The 19,494-nt window shown below is 37.3% G+C and overlaps 1 protein-coding gene across 2 annotated transcripts; it reads left to right on the top strand.

Annotated features, from left to right (window-relative positions):
• The first annotated feature begins 753 nt into the window (after positions 1-753).
• Positions 754-18,629, top strand: LOC145781150 (nectin 1b-like). 2 transcript variants are annotated; one of them, XM_082592915.1, is made up of 14 exons: positions 754-845; positions 1,188-1,330; positions 1,626-1,803; positions 2,212-2,301; positions 3,092-3,152; positions 3,556-3,713; positions 4,543-4,806; positions 6,840-7,008; positions 7,296-7,542; positions 7,884-7,910; positions 12,673-12,816; positions 13,782-13,868; positions 13,967-14,057; positions 14,425-18,629. In XM_082592915.1, exons 1-14 carry the CDS (start codon positions 773-775, stop codon positions 14,502-14,504), a joined length of 1,812 nt encoding a protein of 603 aa, XP_082449041.1. In that variant the 5' UTR covers positions 754-772; the 3' UTR covers positions 14,505-18,629. The 2 variants fall into 2 exon arrangements, with proteins under 2 accessions (XP_082449041.1, XP_082449043.1); XM_082592917.1 differs by lacking the exon at positions 7,884-7,910.
• Positions 18,630-19,494: the final 865 nt, after the last annotated feature.

Raw genomic sequence — 19,494 nt, 5'->3', positions numbered from 1 at the left:
TCACAGCCAAACTAAGGAATAAAATCATGAATAGTTTATTGGTATTGTGCGATTGAAATCATGTACCGTAATTAAGCAATATTATAACTTCTTTTTACTGGCTGCTTTGGTGGGGGTAATATATTTTGTTCGGTAGTAAGACCTTGCGCTAATAGCCACATTTCATGTCATATATATTCACATTGAAATGGTACCACGAGAGGTTGTCCTGGTAGCATCTCATTCATAACGAATAGCCTACTTTGAAAATGCTGGTTGTAGCACAAAGATAGCTTGGCTTTTTAAATATACAATTTCCTTTGGTATGCCACAGAAATAACAAAACAACAACGTTGGCATATGATTGATTTCAGGTTGTTTCAAATCTGATGTGAAATTTAAAATGAACTCTGTCACTAAAAGACCTTAGCTGTTGTAGAGTGACAATGAATAAAACCTTAACATTTTATTATTATTGGTACGGTATGGTAAGATTAGGAATATCTATATTTGTCGAGTAATGACAGCCTATCAGTTTTAGATGTTACATGTTGGCTTAGAATCATGTGAGCATCTATTTGTTGCTTAAAATAAGTCTTGCTTGAAGTACGAATGATGTTTATTTACAATAGATATTTTTTAATTAGAGTTTATGTGTTTACAAACTTTGCCAATGATTTTTATTTATGTAGGCCTGTTATTGGCTATTGATTAACTTTAAAACTTATTAGGGATATCATTAAATTAAACTGTATAATACAGTTTATTTTTTACTGCATATGAAGATCAGGATATGAAAAACTTTTTATCAAAGCTTATTTTCAACATATTGTTGATTGTGATTCTTCGAAATGATATCATTTATGGTATGTATGATATATTTCATTTTGTTTAAAGGAATTTCCTTGTCGATGTTCTTGTTTGGTAAATTTACTATGATATTTTCACATTTCTTAAATGTAATTTTTGCCTTGTTGCTGTTGGCATTGTTGTACAAATTCTCATTTTAGATGCAAATGCTGTGACATATACCCTTGCAGTTTTTCATTTCTTGCAGTTTTTCATCCTTTTTGTTTCCTACTTTCCTATATATATTGTGTGTATCATTTTTTTCTATCTGAACTTTGATTGTCCTTGATGATTCAAAATTTTAGTTTAGCGCGTGAAAAATGATACTGTTATATAATATATTCTAATAATATTTTTAGGCACCAATGTTGTTATTGGAAAAACTGCAAGTTTGGATTGCTTTAACCCAGCTATTGTAGATCAATATGATTCTTTTTATATTGATGTTATATTTCAACCATCAAGTTCAAATGCAAATGAAATAGCAATGGCATCATATCAAGTAAATATCTGTTTTTGTTAATATTTACAAAATAGCAGAGCTCTGTAATTGTAGTGCAGTACTTGAATTTTATAAAAAAAATGTGTAATTGTTGTTCCTAACACTATAACAGCAACTTAATTTATTTGTAATTTTACGAACATTTACTCATTATTTAGGTGAATTTTTTATGTGCATGCCATATTGCCACAGGATTAAGTTTTTAATTTGGGGGTGATAAGATATCATGTAGCCATTGTATATGTATATAGCCTATTCCATAAACATAATGTAACTAACACTCTTTTCTCAACAGCCAAAATCATCCAAGGCATTAGTGAAATCACCATTATTTCAAGGGCGGCTGAAGTTTCTTAATTCAGGCCAAATGAATATTCAATATGTAGGACTTCGTGATGAAGGAGCATACACTTGTCATTCTCGTAGCTTTGGTCTCAATGGCATAAAAGAAACAACAACAGTCACAGTTTATGGTTAGTTGTTGCAAAGATGCATATATGTTAGATTTACGTAACTGCAGATATGACGTCATCATTTCGACCTTAAGGTCTTATCAGTGCAGTAAACGTACACTAGACTTGAACGCCTTATTAGGCTACTATATAAGTATGTCAGCATGACGATTTTTCTATTTGTGTATACACAATGTTTACTGTGCATTGTTTCCTGACATACATGATGTAGCCATCAGTTATTCATTTGATTTTGGTTAGTTGGAATAATTACTCAGTAGCTTATTGCAGCTATAACAACATGTAGAACAGGTACAGTATCAATGATATCAGCCAGCTTTCAAGTATAATTGTAAAAATGTCGGTTTGAGTGCATCCCTAGTTGACATTATCATTTCATTTCTTAATATTGTCTCTTTTCCTTTTTAGCTGCTCCAACTGTTGAAATAAGGAAGCCATCCACCCCATTGGTTGTTGGTTCGCCTCTGGCAGTTGCTGCGGAATGTATTGCAATTGAAGGTATATTGTAATGAAACTGTTTCATCTTGTAAGCCTAGCGAGACACACCTTATGTCTTGAATGAAACAACAGCTTGTTTCAGATGGTTTTGTTCTCTCTGTGTGAATTTTTAACTGTTGAAATTGCAGTTTTGCTCTAATGATCAAACTGTAGAACTTAGCTCAACTGCCAGCACGTTGGTCTACAATACCCAGCTTTTATTTTGCCTTATCAGGGTCAACATTAACATTTTTTAGGTCGTGTGTAAAATGTATTGTGCTGGTCAAGATAAACTATGTTAACGTTTTTAATGACATCTGTATGTCGTAAACATGATTGCGTCCAAAGTCAATGGCGTGGCTCTGGAAATTATCTTAGGTAAAATATCTCATAATAACAAGATATTTTCTTATTGTTCCCTTTTCCAAGGTGTAAACTCGGAAAAGCAAACTGAGGCTGTTCTGAGATAATTTCAAATGATAATAGACATAATACTCTAAAGTTTTTGCTCAAAGTCAATCTTTATACTATCGACGACTAGCTATCTCCCACACAGCATTACAATTTCATTTTGCAAAAAAATAATAATAACAATAGCAATCATTTTGTTTTGTACAGATTGTGACAGTATACAGCACAATGGAAAGACTCGAATAAATTGAAATCAAACTGGAATGTTGTATAGATTAGGTTACTGAATGCTTCATTGACCAGCTTTGTTTATAGTTTGATTGCTGTTAGTTTCTATTGTGGTTTAATCAGTTTTAAAGTGTCAACTGTTGACCATAAAAACCATATATTTTCAATCTAGGAAAACCCCCAGCGAAAGTACACTGGTCAAACACTTTGAATCTTGATTTCTCTGAAAAATTGTAAGCAACTATTTAGTCACTGTTAGTTGTTGCTAGCCTAATTAGCCTAATTTACTATTTTTATGTAAATGGTTGCTTTATTGGCTATGTTTTTAGTGATATTTTTAACAGTAGTAGTAGCATCCCCTTAAGAAGTACAGTACATTTTATTTTTTTTATAAAGATTAAAAAGCATTTTACATCATAAAAAATCAATTTTTTCTTGGTGCCTGGCTTGCAAAGTGTATTAGCCTTTCAAAAATATTTTTTTTTAACTGAAGTCAAACGCATTGTGTCCAGTTGACTGCCTACGTTTGTGGTGTTAATTTCCACACCTTTGTATCGTTATCCTTTTCAGGTTTTTTTATGTTCCATATTTTACATCACTAAATTTTTTTAAGTCTCACAAACTGCTTTTTTATAGTGTTGTCGACAGTAGCAGCTCGGCGAAGTTGACTACAGTCAGATCCATTTTACAATTGCATCCTATAAAGCTTCACAATCAGCAATCCTTTACATGTACGGTGGACCACCCTGCTTTGGCTAAGAGCTATGTGAAAGTTATATATTTGAATGTCACTTGTAAGTCATTGTCACCTTTTCATTATATTTTTGTGATGTTCCTTTAAAAGACAGTGAGAATGCCAGAATGTATTTGAAAGTGGGAGGTTACATCAAAGCGTATATATGTAGTTTTATTTTGATAAAAATTCAAATGAAAAAAATTATGTTGAAAAAGACTTCCACAGCCAATTTTATATTATGCCAGCTTTACAATTTTCTTGAAAGTAACTTTAATTTGCAACCACTCTGCCTCCTGTGCTGACTATAACAACGTATTATATGTTGTGCTCACGCAATTTGTAGGTTATTGTTTCAGCTTTGTATTGTACAGTTGTCATGTATTTTGTTTGATGATAGTAATAGAGAAAAGCTCCTATCATCGCACCAATACTTATGAAGATTATGCGGTGATGCTCAAGTGTACAGTATGTAGAGTTAGAACAAGAGTTAGAGACTAGAGTTGGTATCTTCTTATGATTGTAGCTTTGAGGAACAGACCCCCAGAACACACGTCCATAACTAATTGAAGAGCGTACCGAAGAGCAACCAATCTTTGGTTCCATTATGCAAGACAGGCAGACCTTTTCAGAGTTTTCACTCAGTTGGGTGTTTTGGAAATCATACAAAGGTCTCTGCCTGTCTTGCATAATGAAACCAAAGATTGGTTGCTCTTCGGTAGCCTTTCAGTCGAGTCTGGGAACATCGTGAACCTGAGGTGGTGAAGGATGGACCCTCGGCCCCAGAAATTCAAACGAAGATGGATCATGATACAGTTATTTTGTATTCTATTGCTACAACAACTTCAACGTGCCTAACATAAAAATATTTAACTTTGTTGTTCACATAGATCCGCCAAGCACTCCCATTATCATAGTGGACAATTCCAATAAGTATTTGAATTGTGAGGCTGAGGGGAACCCCCCGACTCAATACACTTGGTCGATGCCTGAAAGCGCTCCATCTAAGACAGTGCGCGGGCAAAAGGTGGAATTAATCGAACCGAACAGTCCTATGCACAGCAATGACACTTACGTGTGCATCGTCAGCAATGGAATCGGTGACCCTCAGTCGATAAACATCACAACCAGCTCTGCAATCACAGCTTTTGCCTGTAAGTTGCTTGTAATGTAGAGTTTTTTAGGTATAACTCTACTGTGCCCGGTCGCTAGTGCGATTTTCCGTGTTCACAATTCTCTATTGTGCCGTTTCTTATTGTTAACCGGCAATTTCCCTTGTAAACCCATGGACACTATGTGCTAAGCTTTTATGCCTTAAACTTCATGTAGGTTTCTTAGTTTGTTCACGAAACATTTTCCCCGCAGGCCCGAACTCATGTTGGTATCATCAAGATATCAAAATTAGATGCCTTTCATTTAGTAACCAATGCTCAACGGCCATACCATATATCAACGTTAAGTCGATGATTTTTTTATCGCTTTCATAAGTTACTAAATAAGCATTGGTGAATAGTTACTAAATGAAATGTATTGGAACTGCAATCGAAAGGGCGCCGGTTCGACACCGCTCAGGAGCATGCGGCTGTGTCTTTGGCAGGACACTTAAAGGCATGCCTGAAGGTGGACACGAAGATTGGCTTCCTTGCCTTCCCGTCCACTTAATCTAAATCTTCAACCACCGGGTGTAAGCCTGGATACGACAAAAAAATGAAATGTATAGATTTGATTTTGCAAGACTGAAGTTTTTTTTTTTTCAGAGAAAAAAAGGCAAAGATATGCGTTTTTCAAAAGTCGTTTATGTAGAACAATAAAATGCTGCGTGGTAACGTAGTGGTAGATTTATATGTAGTTTTTTTGTCTGAAAGGCAAAATAACATTTAGTTCCCGTTTCTCAGTTCGAAAACAGCGTGTGTTTGATGTTAATTGTAGTCGCTTGGCCAAGCATAATTCATTTTGTAATTTCGCCAAGGTGGAATGTTTTTAGAGCGTCACTGATCGTTTGTTTGATGTAAATTTGCAGTTGGTGTAATGCTTCTTCAACCTTTTATGTTAGACGGGAAAAGGAGTCACTTTACCGCCCTTGTCGATTTCAAATGCTCCACTCAAGTACGCTGCTTCTCTCCTTACTATTGTTTCCACTTATCACGTGATTTACGTCACAGTTGATATTACAGCCCCTTTCAACTGTGGTATACGATAATGTTTGAGTCTCTTGATTCAAAGTTAATGTCGCGCTCTAATCTTCAGTTTAACATGTTACAATTAGACATAATGAAATCGTAATATCAAAACATTTAGCCTTGTTGATTGTTTGGTAAAAAATCTAATGAAATTGACGTTCTACAGTATATGAAACTGTCATATCATTATCAGCAAACATTCAATGGAAGAATGCGAAAGCTCTATTTTGTGCTTAAGGCATAGACTCCTTAAGTTAAAGGAGTCTATGGTTTGAGGTAATAATAATTCATTCGACACTTGTGAAAGTGTTCATTCCCAGCCCAATTGATTTATTTTGACTCTGCTGCACTTGAAAAGTTGTTTCTTTGGTTGGCAGTCAAGAATAAGTATCAATTATCACCTCGTTTTGTTAGCTCGTTTTGTCAGCTTAAAAACAAAGCTTGTCGTTGAAACAGTTGCTAATATAGCTTGGCTGGTTTGATTTCTATCACTTCAGTTTCGAACTTCATTGGCACTGTCGTCCTTCTCAGGCATGACGCTACAAGTTGTTGATAACTTCAAATCACAATTCCCATACAGCAAAATCCTTCACTTTTGCATTGATAAGTAAAATCAATTTAGCGTGACCACTCAGTCACTCACTTTACATGAACATGTTGATAATTATTTTAACTTTTATCATGTCAATCTCTTCATCGTATTGTAATCTCGTGACTCTTAGCTTCGGTGGGCAATTTCGTGGAAAACGAAATAAGAACTGCGAATGATCAATTCCATATTTTCATTTTGTGACATTTTCATCTTGCTGTGGTTATAAAAGCTTCGGTTATTATGACCAAAATAGCAAAGTCCTAAAGTGGTCACTGAAAAGATGAGGGGACTCTTGTCCAACATAGAAAATTCGCCATAATTTTATCTGTTATTTTTTATACTTTTTAACCCTTCAAGACGTTTTGAAAGCTAATTACTGACCTGTGTCTTCATTCGTCTGTGGTGTACGTTGTAGTGACCAACCAAGCAAACATCACCGCCATCATGGGAGGCGTCATCGGAGGGGTTGTCGGGCTATGCATTCTAATCGCTCTCGTATATTTCTTTGTGGTGAAGAGGAACAGCGACAAAGACGACGGACCTTATCAACAACGTGCCAGTCTTGTCGGGTACAACACAGATGGGTAGGTCGCAATATGGCCAATTGCTGCCTTACAGTAAAGTCCTCTTGCAAAAATGTGCTTTCGTTGATACATTACACACAGTGTTATCAACATTAGACATTTTTTTTATACATGTTTGAATACAATCTTTAGTAATAATATTTACAAAGCATTTGTTTTGGAGTATTAAAGATTGTTGGAGAATGTTTGAAAAATGTAACCAAAGTATAAACTTTTCAAACGTTTATACATTTAAAAATTAATCAGTTCATGCAAATAAATCCTTTTTTGAAATCTTGCTTTTGTAGGTACGGTCGACCTCCAATCCAGCACGCGAACAGCAGCTTGGGCAAACGGTATCCGCCAAGTCTAGGTGGCATACCTATGGGCGAGAAGCCCGATAGAAGCTTGCGCGGTTCATCTACTTCAGACAGCGATGACGAAGGCCAGCATGACATTGACCTCGAGACTGACCCCGCGACGACTTTAGTACATCCGGCACCCCACGATGACCCGGATGCAGAAACAACTAGTAGAACAGTATCGAGCTTCAAGGTGAGTTTGTATCTTGGGAGTAAGACGCTTGTCTTCAACTCTACATTCAAGTGTGTGCTTAAACCAGCCAGTGAAACCGTACGCAACCAAAATCCAGCAAAATTGTACGCTTATCACCCACTTGCAAGACTTTTGCTATCTGGGCCATGATTTTGGCGCTTACTTAACTCCCTTGATGGATTTAATGTTGAAGACTATTAGAATTTAGGAGGACAGACAGAAAACATTTTTATCAGAAAACATAACTGTTATCTTTCATTTGATTGGTTGTTAGCAGCGTTGTGGCTAATCTGGCGGTTTCTCGTATTCAGGAGTTTTAAATATTTTTAACCTTGCTTCAGCCCTACTGGAAACCTGCTCAGTCTGAGGTCAGTTGCCCATCATGCCGAATCAGCACGTTACTTTTGCATGCTTTTTTACATATGCACATTTTTTACTCTTTTTTTTACTGATGTTTGTTTCTTTTCGTTTTCATCATTATGTCGTCACGTCATGGCCTAAAGATCGTTGTTTGAAAATGTTTTGTTGACGTCGACTGCTTGTAATTTCTGTGCGTTTGAAGTTGTGTTCGAATTAAGCAGGATGTGCGGTGTTCTATTAACAACTTCCAAGACATCACCACAAGTTTTGTTTCTCAGAAATTGCTTTGATCCAAAAAAATAACCACTTTGTTAAGTGCCTTATGTAAGATCTCCTGTAGTGGTGAGATGGTTCAAAAATATTTGCGACACGACCTGCAGAATTGGACCCGACCTACTGTACTTTGGTCCAACTCTCCGGAGCCCGGACCACAAAGACGAGTCGGTCACATTTATTCCAACATGCACAAATAGTAGGCCTGTACATATCAAGAGTCCCAACTCTCAATTATATCGCATCAAATAGTACACGAGGTCTGCCAGTGCTGGATAAAGTTTTCCTGACTTAGCTTTAGGGGCGTTCAATTTCGATTATTTCAATATTCGAAATTCAATTTATTTTCGATTTCCGCATTTCGATTTCGAATATCACAACTATTCACCAAACTGCAAAATGTGATTTTATTGAAAGAAACGACATAAAAATTCGCTAGAAAACGCTAAAAAAAGCCATGAAAATTTGCAAAAAAAGAACACAAAATAACGTCTACAGCTCCAGGCCCAAGTTAGTGTTTATGAACACAAGCTGATCGACATGATCAGTTGATCACCCGTCAGTCGGGATCTCAGCTTCGTGACGGTCAGGCCAGCTTTTGAAAACGATCGCTCCGCTGGAGCCGAGGTCGCTGGGATCCCAAACACTTCAAGTTCATTTTCACAGCGAGCGATTCACTGCCGCGACATTTCACTGCAGAGTGCAGAGGTTTCGACTCGAAAGCGACATCGAGTATGTTTGCAAGCGCATAAAGCTAAACGCACGCTCCGTCTACGTAAGCAAATTATGTTGTTTTTGGGTGCATTCAACATCTGATGACATTGAATCGACACAAAATGGTAGATTTTTGCTATGTCCCAGCTAGCAAAATCAGTCATTTTTACATTGATTCAACGTCTGCAGACATTAAATCAATGTAAAAATGACAGATTTTGTTGTCTGTTGTTGGATTGTAGCATCGCAAATCGTTCTAGTGATTATTTATCGCGAAGCTGTTGCGGTTTGCATTCAAAAAGTGTTTTCCTGCTGCCGATCGCTAGTTCATCTATTGTTTTATGTATCAATACAGCATAAAAATTTGCCCCCACACAGAAATATGCGCAGGCCCGTAGCCAGCCAGGGGTCAAGGGGGCCTCCTCCCCTGAAAAAAATTTCGCCCCCCCTTGGCAAAATCTCAACATTCTCGGGCAACAACTACTATGATAATGATTTTGCCCATTTAAATTTTTTCGGCCCCCCCCCTAAAAAAATTTGCCCCCCTTGCTTTGCAGTCTGGCTACCTCTTGCTCTGCGGTCTGGCTACGGCCCTGCCCCCACGGCTTAGGCGCCTATGGATTCGGTAAACTGCGACAAAGCTCAGCCTACACTTTCTGCTATTGCACAACCTAGCTATCTTCATTCTTAAGAGAAATTTGGCATTAAAAATGCCAACCTGGCATCCCTAGTGCAGGAGTGGCCGTTGGACCCGCGAGAGCGTGTGATAGTCACGTGATCGACGATGCGCATGCGTCGAAGTCTTTTTTCGCTTGCAAAATGCGACAAGACAGATTTCGCGCTACTCGCGTTAATCTACTTTCAACCGCGTTCAGCCGAAAGGGCGGCTATAATTTCGAATATGTCCGATACGAAAAACGAATTTCGAATATCACCTTAATCGAAATCGAATCGAAATTGAACACCCCTACTTAGCTTGCCACCAATTTGGTTAACAAGGACGTTAAATCAATGTAAGAAATTGCTGATTTGATGGCTGGTACTTGGCCAAAAGTCTGAGAAATCTATTTCGCACGAAAGGACACCTGTGACGCGAAGATGATGGTTATCAGTGACATTGTTGTAAGGATTGCGAAGAAATGTGAAACAACTTTTTATCGCACTGCAATCATCATACATGCAATGTGGTTGATACAACTACATGTACCTGACTCGTTTTTTTTTTTTTTTGAATGACGAAATATGTCTTGTTTTTCATTGATACAACGTCTGTAGACGTTGAATCAACGTAAAACGACTGGTTTGCTTCCTGCAGAAGACTTGAAGAATAATACTTACTTCCTTTTTTCTTACTTTGGCGCGAGGCTAAGTGCTTAATGATAGCGACGTTATCATTTTACTTTAAAAATTAGTTTGGTATTGAAATTGCTGCTTTGCTTCAAGCTTCACATTTAACCATGAAAGACTGCATAGCATATATCATTTATATATAAAGAATTTAAATAACAAACCAAGAATTATAAAGTATGTGCTACGTGAAGATATTTCAATTGTTTTACCGTCTACTACTTGTCCCAGATAGCTCGACTTAAGTTTAATAAGGCTCTGGTTGAGTCTTCTTTGCTTAGTCAAGTATTGATTGGACACTTTTTTTTTGTTATTGATTATTCTGTTCAGCGAAGTTGAAATCTGTTTTACCGATTACTATCTCTTGCTCAAAAGATCATGCCTAAAGCAAGCATTACAAAATTTATCCGGTGTCGAATCAATTTAACAAAAGAACGAATTTTGTGTGCTTGGCTCCTATATGACTGTGTAGCTTGCTGCATTTTTCGGTTCCATTTTTCGCTTTCACGACGAGAGACACAGCGAGGAAAAGCAATTTTACAACTGAGATAACTTTAATATTTCTGAGTCTGTATGGCCACTCACAACCTGCTAATCAGCTTTTTTACATTGATTGAACGTCTACAGACAGGGAATTTATTGTAACAATGTGATCGAGTTTGGCCAACTCTGACATATGTTTAGATCAAATAAAAGTAAACCCCGTATGCAAAAGTACCTAGTTTGTGCTATCCTAGGCTTAGTCTTCTGTTTAAAGGGATACTAAAGGAAAAACTTGACTTGGCGATTTTCCACGTTCTTTGTGTTTAACATGCTACCATAAAACGATTTTCACTAAAATTTTGCCCCATTACGGGCTGATCACCATTCCGCGCGTGCTTTTGTCAGAGCTTTCAAAACGAGACTGGGCCTGAGCAGCAAAGCGTGCGACTGTGCAGTCTAAGTCACTATAGACTAGCAATCAGCTGATCGCGCAATAATTGTTACTGCGGGCGATTTAACTGTAGGCTATGTATGTATGTACAATACATCAAAACATCAGATTTCAACCCAAAACACCAAACAGTTTGCTCAAAACATCAGATCTGATGTTAAAACATCAGTTGTGGTAACGTGGCTTTTGTTATTGCTGTCGATAGTGACGTATTCTCGAGCAAAGTTTGCATGTTTGGTCATTTTTATTCTCGAGCAGAGTTTACAATTTTGGTCATTTTTGGTTCATTTGTACTGTCCTGACATACAATACACAATCTCCAGCTTTGTTTTGATTTTGTCCATAAACTATCAATTTTTGATCTCTGTTCAAACCGATGACACTCGCACATGAAACTCAAAGGCTGCGAATCTAAGGTCATTCCATTCAGCAACAAAACTATAAATTCCTTTGATTTATTGACTAGTTATTGTAATTTGTGAGTCCTGGTGTTGCTTTCATCACGCTTGTCAAATCGTCGTTTTGTTAAACAACCCAGACTTGAAATCAATCGTTTTTTGCATTCAACGATGTAAAAAAAACGACTGATTTGCTCTCTGGGAAACAATGTTTATTGTTCTCAAACCCATTCAGTAAAACTTGATGTTTATTACTTTATTCGCTTACGTTGAACAACGTTGCTCCAACATCGACAGACAAATAAAAAGCAGCTGTCACAAGTACTCAAGCTGACATCACTTCAACTACGCTTTTACTTCAACAGTTAATTTTTTATCATCTTGATCAACTCACTTATTTATGAACGAAACGTAGTTTCAAATCAACTGTCATTGTATGAAACTTTCGTTAGCACATCATCGCAGCACGTTTGTATTTTTATATAAATAATTTCTTTTGTGTTGTTTTAGTTTCATTGAAACATGTTACTATATTTCAATTCGAAGAATATATTGGTATCTTTGTCTCTGCGTTTATGCTAATATTTTGTTCCTGTGTTGAATGGCTTTTCGTCAATATAATTAGAATGGTTTATTTAGGAGTTTGATTTTTATGTTCGTCTTTTCGTGGATGCAATTCTTACTTTTGGAACCATTTTTATTTTATTAATAAACTTTTAAACTCGTTTATCTTATAAAAGGTTGGCTAAGTCTTTTGATATGGCCTAATTTAGAATTTAATCTGTTGTTTATTGATTGAAGCAATGCAAACACTTCCAAATAAGCGTCTCGACCTCACACGACCCAAGGCAAATCCTTCAGATTGCAATAGTTGGTAATGGAAACTGTTCAGTCTAGTTTTCTGCCTCATCGAACGATCCGAAACCCAACCAGTAAAATCCGTCGTTTTTACATTGATTCAACGTAAAAAGGACGTATGTTTCTAGCTGAGTAGCTGGAGCATGTTTATGTTTGAGCAGTTTGAAAATGAGTTTTTGAAGTTTGAGTTTTTTTAACATAATTGTTTTACCCACCGTAAGCATTGTTAACTCTGCATCTTTCCAGACTCGACGCCAACACTCAACCACATCTCCACAGTCTGGCAGAGGTAGACCTGATAACCAACCATACAGGGCGGCAGATAGCATCTCCCCCACTCCTGTCCCCCGACAAAGTAACCGATACGACTATCCCCCTGGTGATAATATGGTGAGGCGAGCTCCTGTATTTTGTATTTTGATCATTTGTTCAGCGTTAATTTGATGCTCAAATAACTAAACATAATTTTGTTTAGTTGGAATAACTTATGTTTAGATTACAGACTTTGGTAAGCAGTTGCAGCTCTTGTACCTCCCCAAAGCTTTTCCACTGACTTGTATAGTTTGTTAAGTTTTCAAAACCCAAATTGCAGTGGTTTTTTACCAGTTGTAATAATGGGAAGTCATGGTCAAGTTACAACCATGAGATTTCAACTAAATTCAAGCACCGGTCTCTTACATTTTCATTGAACACAAAAAAAATTACAATTAAAGTTTCTCTATTTTTTTTGCCTTGATCCTGCCTGTTATTCAGTTTTTTACAAATCAGTCTTTTTTACAGTGTGTGTAAAAACATACTGGTTTGCTAGCTGGGAGGGTGTCAACATGTTCAGTTTCCAATGCAGGAAGATCTCATATTTCAGTATTGATTTTGTGTCGAAACAATACAAAGGAAACAGTTAATAACCATAATGTGGGAATAACCTAAGGCTTGCCTGGCACTGTGTGAGGAAAATCCCAAAATGTGGTTTGATGCAATCTCAACTGTCGCAGTGAAATTGTTTCTTTTTCACATCGATTCAACGTTGTAGAAAGACCACTATTTCTTGCTGGGATCGCATTGCTGGATCCAAACAAAATTACGGTTGTGATTTAAGTTTTAATGCTTGTTGTGTGATTTGTGAGTGTTTGGAGTTTTCGAACCGAGGTTTGTGAATAACTTGCAAGCGTAGGACATTAATTATTTGCCTCGTTCCTGTGGTTGTTACAGGCTGAAACTACATCTGCCGCCAGCACTGCTCGTTATGTCAAATTTTTCGTAATATCTTGTTCAATTAACAAACAAATGTTTATTGCGCTACCTCATGCAAGGAACATGGGACTACAAGTATCAAATTTATGCTTATTTTTATTCAGGCGATGACAAGCCCCCGTGCTGGAATGGGAGATTATTATGAGGGTGATGCTTACCCCTACCAGCAACCTCACGACGTTGGGTACCCGGTAAGTGTTTGCATTCTTAAGATCGACCTCGTGACCAAGTCAGTCCCCTATTTAAAAAATGGCGCGTTTTTATGATAATGTCTTGCTTCCTGTTGCAGGAACGCCAACAATCGATGCCTCGCCGCACTGGCAGCCTGCCGCAGCACGAACCGAAGTACGCCAAGATAGACCACTCCGCTTACAGGAAAGGTTTGTCTTAAATCGATTGGAGCCTTTGGATGAAGTGATACAAGCACTTTCCCTACACAACCTGTGAAACATTTTCCAGCACAACACTTAGCTGTTGTGACCCTTGTTATTTGTGAAACCTTTTTTAGTCAACTATGATAGTCGTCTTTCAGAACCACAACCTACAATTGTTTGGTGTGGACTATTCATACTCGTGGATGCTTTTACAAGTTTTAAGATATTGATTATTACTAAAGCTTTTTTGATGACAGTTTATAGAACACGCCGTAATATTTTACACTTTGAGGCTAAATTAAGCTAATCATCAAACATAGACAGTTTGTTGCAATTATCACTCCTGACTTTAACCAGGACTTCTCTTTCTCAGGCTCCGGCAACAGAAGACCTCCAACGGAGGAGCCTGTCGAATATGCCCAAATAAGGCATCCGTCATCTCACATGGTTTGAGTGACGCCATGCACGTCATCGAGGTTGTGAAAATTTTGAAACGAACATAAAGGTGCGTCTACACGAGAAAGTGTTCTTGCTTAGAAATTCTTGCTTAAGCTAGTGATTAAGCTCGTTTCATCTACACTGGCAACCTCGACGAAGATTTTTCTCGCTTGAATCGCGGTCACGTGAGTATCTAATCCCCAATGACGTCACGTTTTAAAAAGTTTGCGCCAAAGCATAGCAGTTTGCGCTAAAGTACAGCAGAGTAGACCAAGCAACTGACTGTTCTTTAACCATTTGAAGTTGTTGCAGTCTTTCAGTCATGGTTTCCCAGAAGTTGTGTAAAAAATGCTGCAAAAAGCGAAGGATGCAAACCAGTAATTTACTGCTTATTTGCTTATATAAAAATTATACTTATAAGCATTCAGACACCCCAGTGAGGTTGAAATGTTGGAAACAGAATTTCGTGTCAGCGTGGGTGACTGGTAACAACCAGCAAGATCATTCCTCCGCTATTTTTATTACCCAGTGTACAATGGCAATGGTTTTCTGCTGAGATCCTGTTTTGGATTTAAAATTGGAAAATATTGTGCTTTCTATGGGCTTTTTCGAGTACGGTCACCGCCAGTTCAGCCCGCAACATTAATAAGAACGGGTTGGGATCAAAACTTAACGAAATCCTTTAACGATACCGCCCTGCCCTGTCTGGATACTGAGCTGAGAGGAGACCTGACATTTTGGCGGGAAAAACATTTCTAAGCAAGAGAACTCACTTAAGCGCCCAGTTTTTCGCTCTGGAGCGTATTTTTTCTCGACGGCTTGCTTACTCGCCCATTTTCTTAAAAGTAAGCGGCACAAACTGCGATTAACTTAAAGAAACAAGAAGTTTGGCTAGCTTAAGCAAGAAAACAGTCGTCGTGTAGACGCACCTTAAGTCTGCACTCGTCACTAGAACCTCCCAGCCAGCTTGTTAATTTTTTACATTGATTTAACGTTGGCTTTTGTCTTTTCAATTAAACTTCGTAGCTTTCTAATCAATTTTGTCTACTGTGCGGTAGTTATCTACTGTTTAGTGTTTATTGTTTTTTCTATCATCACATTTTGTCAACTAATTGTTGATTAACGTTGATTTAACATCATACATTAGAGTGAACGCAAACCATAAACTACGAACGTTTTCGGCCATACTCAAGTTAGCCCTTCTCAAGTAACGAAAATAACTGATTTTACATCTACATTGAATTCACATAACGTTCGTAGTTTATAGTTTATGTTCACTTTAATGTATGATGTTAAATGCCGTGTGGTTGCTTGGTTTTATCTGCCTATGGTTGAAGAAAGTCACGTCTCTACCAAAATTGTACAACGTTGATTTGGCGTTGCACGTTGCTTCTTTCATCACATGGACTCAGCTATCAACTTACCAACGTCTCTAGACCGTGCAGCGATTTTCAGCTCGCTAAGTATTGGCAGATCCGTATACTCGCGTGATGACGTCAGTATGACGTATGAAGAGTTATAAATCCTGATTAGCCTACGTCATATTGTGTTCCTGAGTTAACAAAATTTGGAAAGAAATTTGTCAATTTTGATCTTATTGGACATTTTCAAAGCAAAGTTATTTCGAAATCTTGACGTTATATTGTTAGTCTTGGTTTGTTTCCCAGGACAGACGATACGAAAAAAATGCTAAATATGTAGTATGCACCATTTATTGCATCTACTAGTTAAGTACGCACAGGCTGGTAAGATTTAGCTTGCGCACTTGAGTGGAAAATTACTCTAATGTTCTTTTTTTTGTTTCGAAGGAAAAACTTGTTTCGTTGTGAATTTGCTACGAAATAGTTTTTCGTTTCTTTAGGCTTAAGTGTGTTCACTGTTCAGCATAAATCAGACTATTTCGTTTTGATACAGAATTTCTAATGAACTGCTTCGCTTCGACCAAAAAAAAATTGTTTGAATTCACAGCAGAATAGCTTTTCTGACTGGCACGTGAGCATTCTGTGTCTCGTAACGTCTTCTGAGGTTGAAGCAACGTAAAGATTGCATTGCGATGGTTTTTGTAAGAACCTCACTTTACCCAATCTGAACTGACTTTCCGGGAAGGAGAGATTTTTGAGAAAGAACTTTTTTTTTCATTGATGTAAAAATGGCTACTGTGGAGCTTCTCCCTAGACAGCAAAATCTGTTATTTTTGTATTTATTTAACGTCTGAAAACGTTAATTCAATGTAAAAATGACAGATTTTGCTGTCTGTGTCCCACCAAGTTTAGTATCTAAGTCATTTTCAAAGGTTTTGGTGCTATACTTCATAATTGTCAAATATTTTGAGGAAAGATAATAATTGATCGAATTGATTTAGTCCCTTGTTTGTTAGCCTAGTAAGTCCTTATAATAGTTGATTTTCGAAGCATGAAATGCCGAAAATTGTTATCCAAGTCATTTTTTTACATTGATTTAATGTCTATAGACGCTAAATCAATGTAAGCAAGCTTGGTGCTGCTGGCTTGCTTGAGAGTCGAAGGCTATTTTTGTTTTGTATTCTATAGTTTTCTACAAAGTGCAGGTGGTACAATATTTTTTAATTTGAAATTTAAAATTTCCTGATAACCGAACGACGAATTTCATTGCACGTGACTAATTTTCTACACTTTTACGTTTACTTGTTTTATCACCGGTATGTGTAAAATATGAAAAATTTAATTGATAACTTGCTATGACTGTGTTTTCATATTTGTAAACGTTGGATTTTGATCAACTGTATAGATGACGAATCAGAGCACAATGTGCGACTTTTTTCTAAGCAACTCTCTACAAGCCTCAATTATTGTTTTCATTGCAGCTCATGCAAAATGATGGCGATTAAGCGTCATAATGACGTAGTAAGTGGTGATGTCATGTTTGTGCTGACGTGTTTTGAAAGTTTATCATTGAAATGCTTCATGTGAATGAACTTGAAACGTAGCTGAGAAATTGTTTATACAGTAGTCTATGTGTTATGCCACAGTGCTATCTCAGGCAGCAAAATCTTCAGATTATAAGATTTTGCTGTCTGGGATGGTAGTTAGCACGTGCATCATGCAGCTACTGTGATAGCTATCTCTGCCAAATTAGTCCCTTTTTACAGTAAACAAAGGGTCTGGCTGAGGTAGATGGTGGTTTCGGTTTCTTGCGCTACATTCTTGCATTTACTCGTTGAGTCGTTACGATATAAACGGCCATGCCAATAACAGCCACTTTTTGCTTTTTTAAATACCAATGTTCTTTTTAAGTCTTTTTGAAAGTAATAAAAATCGTCTTGCCACATCTGTGCAGTGCACATGTACATTAGTGATAGCATGGCCAGAGTGGGAGACATTGAAACTATTTCTGTTCTCTGATGACGACAAGTATTTAAAAAAATCTTTGTTTTGACAAAGACAAAAACTCGCTGTAATAGAAAAAGTCTTCTTATTTTTGTTCTTTATGTCTTTTCGTAGCAACTTAGGCTATTATATTTTTCGATTATTATGCCTTTAACATGGAAACCATGAAAAGATCATCCATGATGTGTTACAATCAATTATAACTGATAGCTACCCTATCTTGCTGTCATTCTGGCGGTGAAGCTAACCTCACTGGTAGCCCCACTTTGCAGTAGGCTATGGCGTGATGATACAAATTACAAAGTAGCCTATATTTTTAAGTAAATTCTTGTAAGAAATCAGAGTTGTAGACAAAATAAACAGCTCCACACAAAGCGATTCTCTGAAAGGTCATCTATTACATTATGAAGATTTGATGCATTATTGAGATTTTTGCATACACACTTTACAGAACTAAAACCGATTTGTATATAATTTATGCGTTTCATTGTTTATGCTTTTTGCTTTACTTGTTCTGCAGCCAATCTAATTGTGACTTTTGTTTCATAACTGACTTTTCGGTAGATTTCGTTTGCTCTGTAACAAATTTTATATATTTTTCAAGTAACCTTTGTATTTTTAAATGTTACTAATTATACCACAGTAACTGAATAGTGTTACCATTTGCAGAAACGTCTGTAATCAATGGGATTTGCTATTTTTGTGTAAATCAATGAAGGATGCTGCTTATGCAGGGTTTGTGTTGTGTAATGAACTGTAGGATTTTTTATCGATACTGCCAGTGGTGGGATTCAATCTAGTTAGCAGCCCTGTGCTTTGACTAAAATTAGCCACATTTGGCAACCCTGCGTACAATGATTATGTCAGGTCCACTCGGAAAAGTTGGCCAGGAATCGGTTCTGCAAAGCATTTTTTTAAGGAAGTAGTTCCGGGGGAACCAGTCGAATTCAACCACTGGCTGCCGTACTTGGAATGTTGGAAACATGAGTTGAGTTTCCAATTGCTGTAGGGTTAATATATCGCTCTGCATTTTCTCCACTTACAAGAGATAGGCTATGACCGCACCAAATAAATTGTTATACGACGAGAAAGTTGTGCCGCTAGTCCGATTGCTGTTGAGAATCTCCTTCATATAGAAATGTTTTCTCCTGGTAATATAATTACCCAAGCAGCAAATCAATGTCAAAAACGATTCGTTTGTTGTTTGAGTATGTACTAGTTAAAGCGATAGCGCAGCCCATCACAAGGAGCTCACTTTTCAATAATGCGACTCGGATTTGACTCCAAGTTTTAGCTGGTTTTTGAAAAGCACTTTACTTCTGGCGAAATAGAAAAGGCCACCGAAAGAAAGGAACTAGCTGTTAGAGCCGACAGCTCAGTAGACTATCATGAGAGCGTTAGGTTATCTTTCCGTTTACCGAGGCTAAATAACCAAGTATAGGCCCTTTACCAGGTATGGTACACAAGAATGGAACTCGAAATTTTGAAAACACCTTCAAAAGTATTTGCTAGATTGCAATTCACTGCTTGAATGGGGGTTGTTGGGGAGAAGAATTCATTCCAAATTAGGTCGTGCTGGAGTGATTTGAGCGTTGTGATCTTCCGAAACTGGTTGGTGTCTTCGAGTTTCGGCGGCCTTG

Source organism: Aplidium turbinatum, chromosome 12, assembly GCF_918807975.1.
Source record: "Aplidium turbinatum chromosome 12, kaAplTurb1.1, whole genome shotgun sequence".
Lineage (NCBI taxonomy): Eukaryota > Metazoa > Chordata > Ascidiacea > Aplousobranchia > Polyclinidae > Aplidium > Aplidium turbinatum.
This window is presented reverse-complemented; position numbering and strand designations above follow the sequence as displayed.

What these genes read in the sequence shown, in the direction of transcription:
- LOC145781150 (XM_082592915.1), top strand. Translation starts at nt 773, where the DNA reads ATGAAAAACTTTTTATCAAAGCTTATTTTCAACATATTGTTGATTGTG. An exon ending in CTTGATTTCTCTGAAAAATT is followed by an intron (nt 3,153 to 3,555) that starts GTAAGCAACTAT and finishes GCTTTTTTATAG; the next exon opens with TGTTGTCGACAGTAGCAGCT. An exon ending in TGCAATCACAGCTTTTGCCT is followed by an intron (nt 4,807 to 6,839) that starts GTAAGTTGCTTG and finishes TGTACGTTGTAG; the next exon opens with TGACCAACCAAGCAAACATC.